This window comes from Acinonyx jubatus, chromosome C2, assembly GCF_027475565.1.
Source record: "Acinonyx jubatus isolate Ajub_Pintada_27869175 chromosome C2, VMU_Ajub_asm_v1.0, whole genome shotgun sequence".
Lineage (NCBI taxonomy): Eukaryota > Metazoa > Chordata > Mammalia > Carnivora > Felidae > Acinonyx > Acinonyx jubatus.
The window spans coordinates 119,471,267-119,491,503 of record NC_069384.1 but is presented as its reverse complement, the minus strand read 5'-3'; the positions used below and the strand labels follow the sequence as shown (position 1 = coordinate 119,491,503).

Genomic DNA, 20,237 nt, shown 5'->3' with positions numbered 1-20,237 from the left:
AACCAGCTGGTGAATCCTTGAGATTCTCTAAGTTCTAGCTCTTTCATCCAGACAGAAAGAGTACAATCAAGAAAATCCTCAAAAACCTGAAACAGCTAATTTTTCTCTCTCCCACAGTTTCTTTACTGGTACAGGCTGGCTAAGGGTTTCATACAACCTAAATACAACATTCTTCTTTAAATTGTCTTGTCACTGTTTGGTTACACTGTATCAAATACAACTAAGCATTGGCCCTATCCCTGTTTTTTGTCTCAGAGTATCCAATATAAACCACACGTTACTCAGAATACAACATTTAAAAAAAAATTAACAGTTTTATAAAAAACAATACATATAGAAGTAAGGAAAGATTATAAAGTGCTTTCACATAAGGCCCAGTGATCCCCTTTCCAGAATACAAAAAAATACTTCTGATTATATCCAGGGCACTTTAACTTAAAAAGAAAAAAAAACACTTTAATTTTATTCTGCAAGGACCTTCTATATCTCTTAAATCTAATCCCAACTATTCATATATATTAGTTTATACTCTACATGGAGAAACCCCCAAGTTTTCTACTTACCAAGGCCACTACTGGTATAGGCACACCAAATATCTCTTCATCCACTGATCCGAAATGGTGGCTTCAAATAAAATTAATTAAAAAGTCAGTTATAGCTCTAAAAATATTAATTCTAAAATTTGGCAAATTGATTTTCACATAGGCCAAAAAATTATATAATGGACACACAAGCATCTCAAACAAATAATAAAATGCTTTCCCTACTAAAGCAAAATTTTGCTGGTTTCTGTATCCGATGTCCATTAGTACCTCGTATCCCTCACAGGAGGCAGGAGAGACAGTGGTATTGAAAGCAGGGAGGTCAGGAGCCCACTCCAACACATCTGAGTATAAAAATATATCATCAGATTCCAAGCTAAATGATACAACAATTAGTGACTGAAAAGGAAGGGAAAAAACCCTTACCTTAAAAGGGTCAAATAACCCAGTTGCACTGGCATTTGAAAAATCCGTGGCAAATTCAGCACCTAAATTTACATTGAAAATAATATATTATCTGATGGTGTCAATCAACAACTATCCCTAGTTTATAAATTAGACCTTTGGCCTCAAAATCATTCCAAAATGTCTATTTCCAGTACAAGGTGTCCAAAGGAATTTCCCACTTAATCTTTTTGAACTTTTAGAGTTTACAAAAGTACTTTCAAATACATTGTCACATCATGATCCCCAGCTTCAGGATGAGGAAAGGGGTTCAAAGATGCAACGTGATTGCCTAGAGTGACCCAGCTGCAAAGTGGCACATCTGGTATTGAACTCATCTTACCACTTTTGAAATTAAGACTGTTCCTCCACCTTCTATTTGAGGGTTCATCACAATTTAAATATCACCCTCCTTGGGGTGCCCGGGTGGCTCACTCATTTGAGCGTCCGACTTTGGCTCAGGTCATGATCTTGTGGTTTATGAGTTTGAGCCCCACATCAGGCTGGCTGCTGTCAGCACGGAACCTGCTTCTGATCCTCTGTCCCCCTCTCTCTCTGCATCTCCCCTGCTTGTGCTCTCTCTCTCAAGAATAAATAAAACATTAAAAAAAATAAAAAATAAAAATCATCCTCTTACAAATTCAAAATTAAGGTAACTTTACTATTGCATGAAGTTACTGGGGTACCAAAAAGCAATGTATTTGGGATACAGGAAGGAAAAAAAGTAACCTCTATTTTTTTTAGGTGAATCATTTCTGTCATTTCTAGCAGTCAAATTTCAGTTACTTATTGTGGGGGAGGAGTGGAATCCTTGGGTGGCTCAGTTGGTAAAGCACCTGACTCTTGATTTCAGCTCAGGTCATGATCTCACGGTTTCTGAGTTTGAGCCTCACATCAGGCTCTGCAATGACAGTTCGGAGTTTGCTTGGGATTCTCTCTCTCCTTCTCTCTCTCTGCCCCTCCCCCGCTTGCTCACCCACAATAAACAAACATTAAAAAAATTTCAAATCATGGGAATCTACTCTCGAAGCCAAAACTGCACTGTACACACTGTATGTTAGCTAACTTGGCAATAAATTATTTTAAAAAAGTAAATAAGTAAAAAAAAATTTCAGTCACTTGAGACAGATCTATCAGATCAGATCATCTTTACCTTTTGTGAGCTTGTGTAACAACCAGGTATCAATAGTCCCAAAGCAGCAATTATCTTCTTCAACTGCCTTTTGCACCTTGAAAACACAATGGCACAAAACTGACTCAAAACGGTTAAATTATTGGGGCGCCTGGGTGGCTCAGTCAGTTAAGCGTCCAACTTTGGCTCAGGTCATGATCTCGCTGTTCATGAGTTCGAGCCCCACGACGGGCTCTGTGCTGACAGCTCAGAGCCTGAAGCCTGTTTCAGATTCTGTGTCTCCCTCTCTCTCTGCCCCTCCCCTGCTCATGCTCTGTCTCTCTCTCTCCGCCAAAAATAAATAAACATTAAAAAAAAAAAAAGGTTACATTATTAAGTACACAATTAAAGGCCAAAGAGTAAATACAATATAATCCCTTTTTTTTTATAAGAATGAATATATACAGGGGTGCCTGGGTGGCTCAGTCAGTTGAGCATGTGACTCTTGGTTTCACCTCAGATCCTGATCTCATGGTTTGTGAGATCAAGCCCTGCACTGGGATTCTCTCTCTCTCTCCCTCTGCCCCTCTCCCCTGCTCATGCTCTCTCTATAAAAAAAAAAAAGAAAAGAAAGAAAAGAAAAAAAAAGAAAAATTTTTAAAAAAAGGAATGAATATATACATAAAGAAACTATTTTTAAAATATACACCAAACAGTTCTAAGCAATTACTATAAGGTATAAAAGGCTTTAATTTCACATGAAGCATGTATTTTTGTGATGAATAAACAAATAAACTTTGTTCATCACAAAAGTATATATATATATATATATATATATATATATATATATATACACACACATTCTTTTAGACATAAGAATATGTTTAACTATAAGAGGTCTAAAAGCAGGGGATGGTACACTATGACCACAGTTCAAATCCAACTCATTGCCTAACTCTGTACAGCAAGTTAAGAATGGTTTTTAAATATTATAATTTTTTTTTTTAAAGAATACTTTGTGACATATGGAAAGTACATGACATTCAAATTTCAGTGTCCACAGATAAAATTTTACTGGAACACAGCCATGCTCACCTGTTTATGTATCATCTATGGCTGTTTTCACACTACAATAGCAGAGTAGTTATGACAGAAACCTTATGGCCTTCAAAGTTTAAATTATCACTAACTGGCATGTTACAGAAAAAATCTGCTAACCCTTAGCGTAAAGCATGCCACAGGCAACAAAAGTATCAAAAGCTCTTTAAAATAAATAGCTAATAGAGAAAATGAAATGCTTATTGAATATCATTATTACTATTTTTTAAAGAGGCTCTATGCCCAACGTGGGGCTTAAACTCACGACCCTGAGATCAAGCATCTCATGCTCTTCCAAATGAGCCAGCCAGGTGCCCCCAAGATATTATTTCTTTTCAAGATATTATTAACATAGTAGAAACAGTGCCCTACATCACACTTTACCACCTCTCTCTTATTTGTCCACCAAAACTAGCATTTCCTGGCTTTGCCAAACTTGTCATCCAATGGCTATATTCTGTGTGGCCATTATCTCACAACGTCATTACTTCCCTACTAGAGCCTACGCTACTTAAGAGCAGGAACTAAATTGCATTCATATTTATAAGCGCAACACCTAGGAGGGTTCCTGGCATATAACAGATGTTTAAAAAATGCATCCTGAATAAATGAGATAAAAAGAATGACAAATGAATACACTTAAGGATGGATTATATGTTAAGAGTAGAAAGGATCAATAAAATGAAAATGACATAAATTCCAAAAAAAGAAGTCATTTGTAGATTGTTTGTAACAAGTATTTTGAAGATTCAAGTTTTATAAAACTTAAGTATGGAGTGCTTAAAGTAATATTACTTTATTTCAAACTCTCTTTAAATTTAGAAATTGTGATTCTAAAATTTGTTCCAGATTAGACAAAGGTTAATCTGTATTTCAGTGAGTAGCAACAATGCCTGGCAAGTAGTAAATTCATCTGTTCATTCAAAAAATGTTTGAGAGCCCAGTCCTCTGATAGGTAGTAGGTCGATATAAGGCTATGAAGACAGAGTTGATATTAGGGCTTCCCAAGGTAGGAGGATCAAGGTCAACTCTCCATGCTTTGGGAGAAGACTCCAAATGCCTCTACTCTATGAATAAGAGTAAACCAGAAAGACAGGTTTTCACAGGAACTGAAACTCAGTTTTAAATCATCTCAGTCACTAAACTGGATTGAGGTAATCCTGGTGTCTAGAAAAATGGAAGACACATAAATCTTATCCAGAGCAAGAAAATGCTATGTTAAGGCTCTCATAATTTCTACACACAATTTTCCAAATACTAGGTCTAGCTGATATACATACACATACATACAAATAAGTAACTAGGCTCACCGAACTCATCAAGTTGTATATATTAAATATGTTCAGCTTTTTGTATGTTAATCATACATCCATAAAGTATTTTAAATTCAAAAGAAATGAAATAATCAGGCATCTGAGGAAACAAGAGAACATGAAAATAAAAGAGAGAGAAAGACAGAGTCCATGGGGCTACACATACTAGAATAGTCATGGACTTTAAAATACCATGCTAATTATGTAAAGAAAAAAGTTCTAGAACTAAAAAATTAAGAACTTAATGGATGGGTTTTAACAGCACATTAGAAGCAATGTAAGAGAGAATAGATATGAGAGAGAGGTTAGAAGAAAATATCCAGAATGAAGTACAAAGAGACAAAAGAATGGAAAATATGAAAGAGTGAGAGACAAACGGGATTTAATGAGAAGGTCTAACGTGCATATAATCAAATTTTCTAGAAGGAAAGGAGATAAAGAGAATGGACTAGAAATGTCTTTTGAAAATAATGGCTGTGAAATTTTTAAAAGCAACAGAAGATACCAAGGAATAAACTCAAGACACCCTACAAACCTCAAGTAGGTTGCCACTCTTAGACAATAGGTGCAGAAAATGTATTTAATAAATTTAACATCCACTAATAATAGTCTTAGAAGGGGGGCCTGGGTGGCTCAGTAGGTTAAGCATCTAACTTCAGCTTAGATCATGATCTCACAGCTCATAAGTTAGAGCCCTGCCTAGTCAATATATCCTAGAAGTCCTTGTCAATGTTTAAAAGGAAAAGTCATATTTCTATAACATCTTGTTACATTAAAGAACTGCAAATGAAACCGGTGAGACGCTACTTCACACCTAGTAGAATGGCTAAAATCCAAAACTGGAATCAAATGTCAGCAAGGATGTGGCGCTTTCACTGTTGGTAGGGGTGTAAAACAGTACAGTCACTTTGGAACACAGATTGGCATTTTCTTACAAAGCTAAACATAGTCTTACCATTGGATCCAGCAATTGCACATCTAATTTCTCTTAGGATTTCTTCTTTTACCTACTGGTTATTTAAAAGTACATTGTTTGGGGGCACCTGGGTGGCTCAGTCAGTTGAGCGTCTGACTTCGGCTCAGGTCATGATCATGCGTTCATGGTTTCGAGACCTGTATTGGACTCTGGACTGACAGCTCAGAGCCTGGAGCCTGCTTTGGATTCTGCGTCTCCCTTTCTCTCTGCCCCTCCCCTGCCCACACTCTCTCTCTCTCAAAAAATTAAAAAAAAAAAAAAAAGTTAAAATTTGTGTAAAGTACACTGTTTGATTTCCATATATTTTTGAACTCTCCACATTTTTCTGCTAATTATGTTTAATTATGTTTTTAAGGATTTTATTTTATTTTAGCATTTATTTATTTATTTTGAGAAAGAGAGAAAGAGAGCAAGCACGAGCAGGGGAGGGGCAGAGATTCCCAAGCAGGCTTCACGCTGACAGAGGACAGCCCAGTGTGGGGCTTGAACTCACCAACTCACCAACTGTGAGATCAAGCCCTGAGCCAAAACCAAGAGTCAGACACTTAACCAACAGAGCCACCCAGGTGCCCCATAAGGATTTTAAGTAATCTACACCCAAGGTGGGGCTTTAACGCACAACCTTGAGATCAAGAGTCACATGCTCTACCTACTAGGCCAGCCAGGAGCCCCATATCTGTTATGTTTAATTTCATTCATTATCAGAGAAATATTTTGTATAATTTCAGTCCTTTTAAATTTATTAAGGCTTGTATTATGGTGTAGCATGTGATCTATCCTGGAGAACATTCCATGTACACTTAAGAATGTATATTCTGTTGTTACTGGAGATCTCTATAAAAGGTCTAGTTAGCTTATACTGTTGTCCAAGTTTTCTATTTCTTTGTTGAGCTTCCATCTAGCTGTTTTATCCATTATTAAAAGTGGAGTGTTGAAGTCTCCAACTATTACTGTTGAATTGTCTATTTTCCTCTTCAATTCTGTCAATTTTTGCTTCATTTGTTTGAGGCACTGTTACTACATACATATATGTTTATAATTGTTATATATTTCTGATGGATTGACTTATCATTACAAAATGTCCTTCTTTATCTCTAATAACATTTTTTGTTTTAAAGTCTATTTTGGGGTGCCTGGGTGGCTCAGTTTGGTTGAGCATCCGACTTCAGCTCAGGTCATGATCTCCTGGTTTGTGAGTTTGAGCCCCGCGTCGGGTTCCTGCTGACAGCTCAGAGCCTGGAGCCTGCTTTGGATTCTGTGTCCCCCCTCTTTCTCTGCCCTTCCCCTGCTTGCACTCTGTCTCTCTCTGCCTCTCAAAAATAAAGAAACATAATAAAAAAAATTTTTTTTTAAAGTCTATTTTGCTGGATATTAGCATAGCCACTTAGTTTATGGATGTTGTTTGCATGAGAGATCTTTTCCATCCTTTTACTTTTTACTGATTTGTATTTTTGAATCTAAAGTGTTTCTCCTATACACAGCATGCAGTTGGATCTTCTTTTTTATCAGTCTAAAATCACAATGAGAGAGCAATATTTAAGTACCAAAATGGCTAAAATAAAAAAAAAAAAAACCTGATAGTATCAATTATGATGGTAAATGAAATAAGAAGTCCTCTCATTGACTGATAGTGGGTATGTGAATTGTCAAAAACTGTGGGAAACTTTTTGACATTATCCACTAAAGGTGAAGATACACATATCCATTCATGCCCTAAAAATTCCGTTCCCATGTATAGATGTAACAGAAATGCATTTATATGTACTTCAAAGACAATATTAGTCATAATTGCCCCAAACTAGAAATAACTCAAATGTACATGAACAGAAGGGATAAACAGATAGAGATATAATCATATATTGAACACTAAATAGCAATGAAAATGTAAGAAAATTAATTTACACCCAATATGGGTATATTTCATAAATATAATATTAAACAAAAGGAGTCAGACACAAAAAAATAAACACGGATTCCATTTATACAAAATTCAAAAAAAATTCAGGTAAAACAAAAAGATAGTGTTAAGAAAGAAACATATAAGTAAAAAAGTGGAAAGAAAATCTGATACACAGTTTCATAATGTTCTGTTTCTTGATTTAAATAGTGCTACACAGGTGTTTGCTTCACAGTGTATCACTGGGTGGTATAGTTTTGTTTTGTTCCATTTTCTATTATGTGTTATGACTCACAATAAAAAGGTTTAAAAAAAAACGAGTAAAGATTCCTTGTATTCTATCCCAATATGTAGTGGACACCTAATTTTCCCTGAAATAATCAAATTATTATCTTTATTCCTTTAATTTTGTCTTTCCTGTAGTCCATACACACACACATACACAGGCACACACAATCTTTCCTTACCTCAACCAGGTTCTGTAAAATCCAGGCCAATCTCAAAGAAACATGCTGGTTTGTAAAACTGAACATACTGACTGCAAAAAATCGTTTACTTCTAGTGAAAAAGTGTAGCACTCGGCAGGAGCTCTGTATCAGCTGTTAAGAAAAAAGATATTTTAGGAAAATGCACTTAATGGTGTTTGATATTTCTATATTAATTCTACACATATGAAAACAAACCCAATAACAAATCATTCAACTACTTCTAGTGTTCTCAGCACCTAAGAACATGAAGTAAAGCAATGTTACCCCAAGTGGACATTTGTATTCTAACATACGAGATATAACACATCTACTCTGTCCTTCTTTAATAAACACAAAAAGCTCAAGATAAAGTCTTTTATTTTATTATTATTATTTTTTTTAATGTTTATTTATTCTTGAGACAGAGACAGAGCGTGAACAGGGAGGGGCAGAGAAAGAGGGAGACACAGAATCTAAAACAGGCTCCGAGCTGTCAGCACAGAGCTGGACGCAGGGCTTGAATCCACGAACTGTGAGATCATGACCTGAGCCTAAGTTGGACGCTTAACTGACCTGAGGCACCCCTCAAGATAAAGTCTTTAAAAAAAAAAAAAAAAAAGGGAAAGGGACGCCTGGCTGGCTCAGTGAGCAAAACATGAGATTCTTGATCTCGGGTCATGGCTTTGAGCCCCACACTGGGTACAAAGATTACAAAAAAAAAAAAAAAAAAAAACTTAAAAAATATAAAAGAAAAAGAAAAGAAAAGGGGGAGAGTCAAGGGATAGGCTACATTCCTATATGAAATATATTTTGAATGAGGTTACTATTAACCCATAAGGGAAATTTCCCTACACACTAAGTACCTAAAATTGGGATATATGATTTCACTGAACACTACCTATACTTAACAAAATCAAAGATGAAATATACATAGTTTTAAATTTGTTTCTTAGTAAGCAAAATCTTTAGTTAAAAAGAAAAAGCCTCTCACAGAAAACTTGCTTTGAGTTTTAAGGTTTGTAAGACATAGTAAAAAAAAAAAAAATCAAAAACAAAAACTCTATCCTGCCACCTACTACAAGAATGCCGATGGACAATTCAACTTCTGAAACTGATGTTTTAAAGAATATTCACTTATAGAGAATTTACCGCCTTCTTGCATTTTTCCCTCTGTTATTACTCACCCCTCCCCTAAAAAATAAATATAAAGGTTTGGGTTTATTTACTAAAATAATAAGTGTAACAATGAAGAAAATGTATAGATTCAATTCTCTCTACATTTTAGTTTTGTCCTTTGTTTTTTAAGTTTATTTATTTTGAAAGAGAAGGAAAGAGAGAGCGGGGGAGGGGCAGAGAGAGCGAGAGGGAGGGAGAGAGAGAGAATCCCAAGCAGGCTCCTCACTGTCAGCACAGAGCCCAATGTGGAGCTCAAACTCATGAACCCATGAGATCATGACCTGAGCCAAAATCAAAAGTCAGGCGGCATTCAACCTACTGACCCATCCAGGCATCCCTTGTCCTTTTTTTTTTCCTTTTCGTTTTGGTGAAAAGTTCTACTCTTAGCAAATTTTAATTATATAATACAGTGTTATCAATTATAGTCATGTAATACATTAGATTCTCAGACCTTACTCATCTTATAACTGAAAGTTATATCCCTTTTAACTTCCTTTTCATCTCATTCAGTGCTCAAACTTCCTGTGTTTCTACATATTTTGCACTGTTTATTAAAAGATAAGATGTCCTTGGGGCGCCTGGGTGGCTCAGTCGGTTAAGCGTCCGACTTCAGCTCAGGTCATGATCTCACGGTCTGTGAGTTCGAGCCCCAAGTCGGGCTCTGTGCTGACGGCTCAGAGCCTGGACCCTGCTTCAGATTCTGTGTCTCTCTCTCTCTCTGCCCCTCCCCTGCTCATGCTCTCTCTGTCTCAAAAATAAATAAATGTTTAAAAAAAAAAAAAGATAAGATGTCCTTGGGATGCCTGGGTGGCTCAGTGGGTTGAGTGTCCGACCTCGGTTCAGGTCATGACCTCATGGTTCGTGAGTTCAAGCCCAGCATCGGGCTCTGTGCTGGCAGCTCGGAGCCTGGAGCCTGCTTCAGATTCTGTGTCTCCCTCTCTCTCTGCTCCTCCCCTACTCATGCTCTGTCTCTCTCTCTCTCAAAAATAAACAAACACTAAAAAAAAATTTTTTTTTAATTTAAAAAAAGACAAGACGTCCTTAAAGTATTTAAAGGGACGACCCATAATCCTCCCTCTGATGTGTTATATGTTAACGAATGCCTCAAACTGAAAGAGGTTTTTCTTCCCTAAGAACACTATACTTTCCTCTATTTAAAAAATTAGATTTCATATCCTTCTATTAAAAGGTATCTTCTATTAAAATGCAGATACCCGGGGTGGGGGAGCACACAAAAAGTATTAAGAGTTCTAACACCTGTACTTTTTTTTTTTAAGTTTATTTATTTATTTTGAGAAAGAGAGAGCGCATGCAAGTGGGGGAGGGGTAGAGAGAGAGGGAGAGAGACAATCCCAAGCAGGCTCCCTGCTGTGGGCACAAAGCCCAAAGTGGGGCTCAACCCCATGAACTGTGAGATCATGAAGTGAGCCGAAATCAAGAGCCAGACACTTAACTGAGTCACCCAGGCACCCCTAACACCTGTACTTTTATATAACATACGAACAATTAGCATTTTGTTCTTACATTTAACAAATATTTATTGAGTACCTTCTATGTACCAAGGGACTGTGCTAGTCCTTGAGAAACTAGAGTGAACAATATAGGCAGAGTCCCTGCCTTCTTGAAATTTACATTCTAATGGGAAGAGAAAGACAAGGAATCAAATCAATAAATGAGATAATCTAAGAAGACACCGTAAAATAAACCAATATTGAAGGTACCACCAAAAAAACAACAAAGAATCCTGTTAGTTAAATTACAATGAAATGCTAAGATATAATTGATGGTTAAAATGATTTTAAAAATTGATGGTTAAGAATACATCCTGCTTGGGGCGCCTGGCTGGCTCAGTTGGTGGAATGTGTGACTCCTGGCCTAGGGGTTGTGAGTTCAAGCCCCATGTTGGGTGTGGAGATTAATTAAAAATAAAATCTTACAAAAATATATCCTGCTTAAAATTACCCCTTTTAAATTAGAAAAAAAAGTATGTCTTATAATTCACACATTGCTGGGGGGAAGGTAAATGATGCAGCCACCCTGGAAAAAGTTTTCTGACAGTTTCATATAAAACAAAATATGCAATTACCATTTGACCTAGCAATTAATTGTACCTTTGGGGTATTATCCTAGAGAAATGAACACTTACGTTCACATAAATGTCTGTACACAAATGTTCAAAACAGGGGTGCCTGGGTGGCTCAGTCGGTTAAGCGTCCGACTTCGGCTCAGGTCATGATCTCACGATTTGTGGGTTCGAGCCCCGTGTCGGGCTCTGTGCTGACAGCTCAGAGCCTGGAGCCTGCTTCGGATTCTGGATCTCCCTCTCTCTCTGACCCTCCCCCATTCATGCTCTGTCTCTCTCTGTCTCAAAAATAAACATTTAAAAAATAAATAAATAAATAAATAAAATTAAAAAAAAAAAACACAAATGTTCAGAACAGCCCTATTTGTAATAGCCAAAAACTGGGATTTCACAGATGTCCTTAAAAAACAGGTAGTGCATCTGTACCCCTGAATACAACACAGCAATAAAAAGAAACAACCTATTGATTCAGGTACAACTTGGATTCTCCAGGGAATTACACTAAGTGAAAAAAGCAAATCCCAAAGGTTTTATACTGCATCATTTTAGGTATATAATATTTTTGAAGTCAGAAAATATTTTTAATGGAGGACAGATTACTAGTTGCGAGGAGTGATGGATGGGAAGAGGATGGAGAGGTACACAGGACAGAGATGGCTGTGGTTATAAAAGAGCAACATAAGGGGCCCCTGGGTGGCTCAGTCGGTTAAGCGTCCGACTTCACCTCAGGTCATGATCTCATGGTCTGTGAGTTCAAGCCCCATGTCTGGCTCTGTGCTGACAGCTCAGAGCCTGGAGCCTGCTTCAGATTCTGTGACTCCCTCTCTCTCTGCCCCTCCCCTGCTCATGCTCATGCTCTCTCAAAAAATAAACATTAAAAAATTTTTTTAAATAAAAAATTTTTTAAAAATAATAAAAGAGCAACATGAGGGACCTTTGTAATGATGGTACAGTTCAGCGTCCCAACTGTGGTGGTGGTCATACGAACATATAAAAGAACTGTACAGAAGTCAGAACAGGCCCACATACAAACAGAAAAGAGTACAAGTAAAATAGGGAAATCTGAATATGATCTACAGATTGTATCAATGTCAGTATCCTGGTTGTGATGCTATACTCCAGTTTTGTAAACTGTTACCATTGAGAGAACCTGCAAAGCCTATAAGGGATCCCTGTATTATTTTTTACAACTGCATGTGAATCTATAATTATCTCAATTAAAATTTCAGTTGAAAAATTATACATCTCAAAATCTGTGAAATATGATAAGTGCTGTGAAAGAAAGAAAGGGCGGTTTGATACAGACTGGACTGGGGGAAGGGGGTCATGCTACTCTATATAAATAAGATGGCAGGAAAGGCCTCACACAGAGGAGGTGGCAGGTGAGCTGGGCCCGGAAGGATGAGAAGAATCCAGTCATGATGGCAGGAGAGCCCCTTGCAGGTCTGAAGGTCTTAAGGTGAGAGGCTGCTTGGGTGCTACAAGAACAAAAGCAGGCTGGCAAAGCTGGAGCCAGATCCTTAGCAGCTTCAGGGAGGAAGGGGTCTGGGAAATGGTCAGAGTTGTAGACAGAGCTGATCCATGGTAGGGAGTTAAGATTTAGTGCTAAAAGCAAAGAGAAGCCTTAGCAACCATTAAGCAAGGATCAGAACAACAGTGAGAGGAAGCATGGCTGCTGGAAAGACTGGAGGAAAACAATGGTGCCAGGAGATTGCCAACACACTTTAATTACTTCATCATGTTGCTTAGAGCTAGCCTTGGCTAAACTGACAACTTTGGTGCCATTTCTGGCACATACACCCTAAACATTTCCAGGAGCCTCAATCAATAAACCATAAGGATCTGGGATAGGATGGGTGCAGGGTGGGGTTCCTCCACTGGCAGGACAGGCCCTGGAATCATGTGTGCTAAACTGTAAGAATCTGTGCACATTTTTTCCTAAGAGAAACCAAGCTTACATCATGTGCATGTTCAATATCAAGTAGATGAAGTGCTTTAAATGCAGAGTTTTGTGTATGAAGTCAGTTTTGTTTTTATTATTATTTTTTAATGTTTGTTTATTTTTGAGAGAGACAGAGAGTGAATGAGGGAGGGGCAGAGAGAGAAGGAGAAAGAGAATCCCAAGCAGGCTCTGCACTATCAGCATGGAGCCCCATGTGGGGCTCGAACTTACAAACTGTGAGATCATGACCTGAGCTGAAATCAAGAGTCAGACGCTTAACTGACTGAGCCACCCAGGCAACCCTATAAATTGTATAATTTTAAATTATACCATTCAAAGTTCATGACATTTTCTTATAATCATTTTCAACTCCTTAATCACTCTTTCCTGTACACAGCATCTCTCAGTACTCAGCCTTACAAGTTATTAAAGCAAGGTACATCCTCATATATTAAACTAACAAAAGAAAAACCAATGTGGGTGACATTACGGCAAAAGTGTTTCTTTCACTCATGCATTGCTGTCATATTCTATAATATATTCATGTTTGTTTCCATATAAAATTAGTGTCTCCAAATAGTTATTGAGTCAAATCAATGCTCCAGATACTCTCTGAAGCACCATTCTGTAGAAGCACCTGAGTTGAAAAGGCATTTAGCTGTGTGGCATTAGAATATGTAAAATTGCAGCATGTAATATTAATTATAACATCACATATTGCAGGTCTGGCCACATTTGGAAAACTGTCTTACCCTCTGACTCAGTAACCCCACACTTATGCTGCCACCGCCACTACTGTCACTGTCATAGTCATAACCATTGTCATTTGCTACCATGATGTGGTAGGCATCAGATGAAGAGCTTGTGGCTGTCAGCCAGTTATGCGTCTTGATATCCATTCTCCACTTTTAACAAAAGATTATGAAATTTGGACATTTCTCTATTTTTTCTGGACATGGTCTGCATTTTGTCCACTTCTCCAAGAATGGTAACATGAATTCTCACTCACATGAGACCCTGGGGTCCATCCTAAACCTTCTTAGGGCTTCCTGAAGTGTAGTTGTTAAGTACTTTAGTCTACCATATATGCTTTTGGATGACAATTATGAAGTTTCCCTGATGTGTGGAGTGTGCATATGTGTATTCTCTTCTCAACGTTCTAAAACAGCACAGGTAGGAGATTATACAGGTAAGGGACATTTACAGGGAAAACAGTAATATCTAAATCACAGAAGATAAGAAAAAGATTACCTTCATTAGGAATGAATTATTCCAAGATTTTACCAGCTCAATAGCTCTTAGGTCTTGCCAACTAATGAAGTTGTGAAAATGATTTCCCGTTTTCCTAAGAACGACAAAAACAGTATTTTGAGACTCAATATAAATCAGAGACTATAGTAATTAAAAGATCTGGCACAAGAGAAAACAAAATTAGAGGCAACACTGGAATATCAAAGTATAATTTAATTAGATGGGGCTTGCCGAATGATATTTTCATTTTATAAACTGAACACATTTTGTAACAATTATAATGTGATAAATAAAATGAAATTCTAGATCAAATTCAATCAAAAAAGATATTCTTTTTGAAGCAGTACAACGTGCACATGTCTAAAACAAAACACATCTAATAAGAAGGCCTTTAAAGACTTGCTTATACACTTTAAAAAGCAAGAAGCCAATGCTTCCTCCCTTCATTTTACTTGAAACACACAATCGGATAAAAACATCTGTAGCTACACAGAAGAGCTGAAATATTGCCTCACCCTATTTCTATACCTCTCACCTTTGGGACTGGCTTATCCTCTGCAACCTACTAAGCTTATCAAAATTTGTCCAATAAGAAGAAATTCAACAAACTCTGGGTCAACACTACAATAAAAGTACAGAACTAAGAAATATCATAGAAATAAGTCATTTTCCTTTTTGGCTCCTGCAAATTCAACCACTGACATCTACTAATCTCTGACATACAACTCAGGCTTGCTGTCTACCCTATTCCAGGTGCCCCTCTGTGTGAGTTTGGCCACATTCAATTCCCTAGACTGTCATTTCCCACACTTCTTAAGCAGTCCACACCCATGGGCACATCCTCAACTTTATTACCTGGAAACATTCTACACCCGAAATTTTAACATTCCAATATATTAGTCAACACATCTTGCTATTATTTCAGTTCTCTCAATCTTACTCTCTACATACCTTCCCTTCAGGGGCACCAGGTAGCTCAGTCAGTTAAATGTCCAACTCTTGGTTTCAGCTCAGGTCATGATCTCACAGCTTCATGCGTTCACGCCCAGCTCTGCACTGACAGTGCGGAGCCTGCTTGGGATTCTCTCTCTACCTCCCCCACTCCCACTGTTTCTGTCTCTCTCAAAGTAAATAAATAAACTTAAGAAAAAAAATACCTTCCCTTCAAACTCACTGTAACCATTAATCCCTCAAACACTTGTCTTCCTACCAACCTCTCTCAGGCTTCCGTCCTTTCCTGCATCCCATGATCTAGCATACTCTCTACCCCGTGATTCTCTCTCTTTTTAAAAATTGTGGTAAGATATATATAACATAAATTTGCCACTTTAAGCATGTTTAAATGTGTGGTTCAGTGGCATTAAGTACATTTCACAATGTTATATATTACCATCACCATTATTTCCCAACATTTGGGTTGTTTCTACCCCCTTGCCTTTGTGAATAATGCTGCTATAAAAAACACTGCTATGCAAGTACCTGTTTGAGTCCCTGTTTCAATTCCTTTGGGTATATACCTACGAACAGAATTGCTGGGTCATCTGGTAAGTCTAGTTTTTGAAGAACTGCCAAACTTTTTCCCATAGTGCCGCACCATTTACATCCCTGCCACCAGTATACAAGAGTTCCAGTTTTTCCACACCCTCACCAACACTTGTTGTTTTCCATTTTTTTAATTATAGCCATCCTGATGGGTGTGAAGTGGTATCTCATTGTAGTTGGTACGTGTTTCCCCAAGGACTAATGATATTGTACATCTTTTCATGTGCTTATTGACTATCTGTATATTATTCAAGTCCTTTGTCCATTTATTAATTGCTGTATTTGGGTTTTTTTGTTGTTGTTGAGTTGTAATAGTTCTTTATATATTCTAAATATTAATTCTTTATCAAATACATGATTTGCAAAAAAATATTTTCTACCATTTTGTGAGTTTTCTTTTCACTCTCTTAATAGTGTCCTTCCCTTTCATTTTTCACTTCTACTAATGAGAATCATAGCATTCACCTACATTCATGAACACATTACTTCTTTTTCCTTCAGTGATCCAAACAGCCACCATTATCATTAGCACAAATCAGAGACATGATTTTCCTACTGTAGTCCTCTATCTTAGATGAAATTACAAAGCAAACACACCAAGATGCACACCAAGACGCACACCTTCCACATTACAGGCTGTAGTCAGTTTCCAGAAGTGTAACTGCACATTTAAGATATCAATGACTAAATTTTCCTAGACATACGTATGTATTTTTTTATCTCAGACTCGCAACCCTGAGATCAAGACCTGAGCTGAGATCAAGAGTCAGATGCTTCACAATCCCAGACTTCAAGCTATACTACAAAGCTGTAATCATCAAGACAGTATGCTACTGGCACAAGAACAGACACTCAGATCAATGGAATAGAATAGAGAACCCAGAAATGGACCCACAAATGTATGGCCAACTAATCTTTGACAGAGCAGGAAAGAATATCCAATGGAATAAAGACAGTCTCTTCAGCAAGTGGTGCTGGGAAAACTGGACAGTGACATGCCGAAGAATGAACCTGGACCACTTTCTTACACCATACACAAAAATAAACTCAAAGTGGATGAAAGACCTCAATGTAAGACAGGAAGCCATCAAAATCCTCGAGGAGAAAGCAGGCAAAAACCTCTTTGATCTTGGCCGCAGCAACTTCTTACTCAACACGTCTCCAGAGGCAAGGGAAACAAAAGCAAAAATGAACTACTGGGACCTCATCAAAATAAAAAGCTTCTGCACGGCAAAGGAAACAATCAGCAAAACTAAAAGGCAACTGACAGAATGGGAGAAGATATTTACAAGTGACATGTCAGATAAAGAGTTAGTATCCAAAATCTATAAAGAACTTATCAAACTCAACACCCAAAATACAAATAATCCAGTGAAGAAAGGGGCAAAAGACATGAATAGACACTTCTCCAAAGAAAACATCCAGATGGCCAACTGACACATGAAAAAATGCTCAACATCACTCATCATCAGGGAAGTACAAATCAAAACCACAATGAGATACCACCTCACACCTGTCAGAATGGCTAACATTAACAACTCAGGCAACAACAGATGTTGGTGAGGATGCAGAGAAAGAGGATCTCTTGCATTGTTGGTGGGAATGCAAGGTGGTGCAGCCACTCTGGAAAACAGTATGGAGGTTTCTCAAAAAACTAAAAATAGAACTACCCTATGACCCAGCAGTTGCACTATTAGGCATTTATCCAAGGGATACAGGTGTGCTGTTTCGAAGGGACACATGCACCCCCATGTTTACAGCAGCACTATCAACAATAGCCTAAGTATGGAAAGAGCCCAAATGTCTGTCGGTGGATGAATGGATAAAGAAAATGTGGTGTGTGTGTGTGTGTGTGTGTGTGTGTGTACACACACACACACACACACACACACACACACACACTGGAGCATTACTCGGCAATCAAAAAGAATGAAATCTTGCCACTTACAACTACGTGGATGGAACTGAAGGGTATTATGCTAAGTGAAATTAGTCAGAGAAAGACAAAAATCATATGACTTCATTCGTATGAGGACTTTAAGAGACAAAACAGATGAACATAAGGGAAGGGAAACAAAAATAATATAAAAACAGGGAGGGGGGCAAAACAAAAGACTCATAAATATGGAGAACAAACTGAGGGTTGCTGGAGGGGTTGTGGGAGGGGGGATGGGCTAAATGGGTAAGGGGCATTAAGGAATGTACTGAAATCATTGCTTCACTATATACTAATTTGGATGTAAATTTTAAAAAATAAAAAATAAACTTAAAAAAAAAGGAGTCAGAGGCTTAACCCAGGTGCCCCATAGACATATTTTTAAAATGCAAACTATACATTATGTCAAAATAATTTCAACATGGCTTTATTTTTTAGTATTTATGATTAAATTTGGGGCAATTTTTATACGTCAGAGACTTCCGACAGTTAAGAAAATTAAAGAAAAATTAGTTGTCAAAAATATGAAAATATTTTAATAGTGTTCTCTGATGCATAAAAGTTTTTGATATTGATGAAGTCCAATTTATCTATTTTTTTGTTTTATTAACTGTGCTTTTGGTGCCATTTAAGAAGTCGATGCTAGATTCATGGTCATGAAAATCTTCCTCTATGTTTTCTTTAAAACTACAAAGTTTTATCCTTTAAATTGAGTCTTTGATCCATTTTGTGAGTTAATTTTTATATATAGTATGTGGTAAGGGTCCGCATTCATACTTTTGCAAATGAAAATCCAGTTTTCTCAACTTTGTTGAAGACACGTTTTTCCACATTGCCTGGTTGGTGTCGTTGTCAAAAATCAGTTGACCATTGTATTTGATTCCTTAGGCTGCCGTAACAGCTTAAGACAAAAGCAATTTGTTGTCTCAGTTTGGAAGCTAGACGTCCAGAATCATAATGCTGCCAGGGCCACACTCCCTCTAAAATCTACAATGGAGTCCTTCCTTGCCTTGTGCTGGCAGTCTGTAGCAATCTCTGGCATTTCTTGGCTCATTGCTGCATCACTCCAACCCTTCTCCTTCACATGAAATTCTCCATGTGTCTGTCTTCACGTGGCTGTCTTTGTATGAGGACATTAGTCACATTGAACTAGAAATCCACCCTACTGCATTATGGTCTCATCCTAATTTAACTAATTACATTCGCAGTGACCCTATTTCCCGAGGTCAAATTTTGATGAGCTGTTGTTGCTTCTGTTGGGTTGTTTCCCCCAAATCTCCCTCACTCCTAAGTGTGAGATTACTGAGTCCAACTCCTCATATGTGGCCAAACCTGCAACAGTTGACGCTATAGTCAATATTGCACATTGATTATAATACCACTTCCAATGCCTTCTCAGCTAGGGTGCCTGTACCAGATGGTGCTTCAGGGAGCGTCTGGAGCATTGGTTTGTACTTGATAACTATTTGGAGACATTAATTTTATATGAAAATATTAATTTAATTTATATTAAATTAATTATTAATTTAAATATTAATTTAATTAAATATAACATTATATATTAAAAAATATGAGAGCAATGTATGAGTGAAACACTTCTGCCATAATCTCACCCAGACTGTTATTTTGTTAGTTTAATATATAAAAATGCGCCTTGCTTTAATAACTTGTAAGACTGAGTACTGAGAGGCGCTATTTACAGGAAAGACAGAGTAATTATGGAGTTGAAAGTGGTTATAAGGAAATGTCATGAGTCCTGAATTGTACAGTTTTCAATTATACTATTTATTATGTGTAATTTTGTATCTTAATGTTTAATTTTAGTCCTTAACAGATTAATTCATCAAACATTCCTTAGGGTGTGACTAATTCCTTCAGTCAGTGAGATGCGTAAAACTTATTCCTTTGAAAATAAATGTGATAACTCTAGAAATCTGGTTTACCCCCTCCTCAGGGATTGCTGATTTTTCTTTCTTGAGGGTTGGAGTTGTCTGTGTGACTTTTCCAAACTATTATTGCAAAGTGTGTATTCCTTGTTGTGTGTAGTCACTGAAGTTTCTGTGACTTCTGTTCTCTCTGTGTCAGTGAGCTGACAAAGATTTTCTTAAATGTCTGGCTCCAGAAAAAAACCATTAAATCTCCCAACAGACACTGGTTAAGAAAGCCACTGCAGCTGAGAGGGCTGGAACCTAGGTAAGCAGCTGTGCCAGTCCCGTGGGGCACCACCAAAGCATAAACATCCAAATTTTTGTAGGACAGTGTCCCTACTGCTTGTCCTAGTAGCAGCCACTCACTCCAGTAATGGGAGCTGCTTTTCCCATACCCACAGAAGCACTGAGGAGTAAAAGACAGTGGCCAGTTTGCACACACCCTCCTACCTGACAGTAGTTGCTGCTACTTTCATCCAGCACTCCCCTAGTTGTTGTAAGGCCTAATTAGGTTCTAGAGTTTTGAAGCAG

At 37.5% G+C, this 20,237-nt stretch overlaps 1 protein-coding gene across 5 annotated transcripts in view; it reads right to left on the bottom strand.

Annotated features, from left to right (window-relative positions):
- GK5 (glycerol kinase 5) overlaps positions 1-20,237 on the bottom strand; it is a 77,701-nt gene that overhangs the window by 40,353 nt on the left and 17,111 nt on the right. For all 5 annotated transcript variants that reach the window (XM_027061690.2, XM_027061692.2, XM_027061689.2 and 2 more), the window contains 6 exons: positions 14,301-14,394; positions 7,849-7,980; positions 2,140-2,215; positions 969-1,030; positions 813-886; positions 564-624 (listed from right to left, as the gene is read on the bottom strand). In XM_027061690.2, coding sequence (XP_026917491.1) covers positions 564-624; positions 813-886; positions 969-1,030; positions 2,140-2,215; positions 7,849-7,980; positions 14,301-14,394 — 499 coding nt within the window. The remainder of the gene's footprint in view (positions 1-563; positions 625-812; positions 887-968; positions 1,031-2,139; positions 2,216-7,848; positions 7,981-14,300; positions 14,395-20,237) is intronic.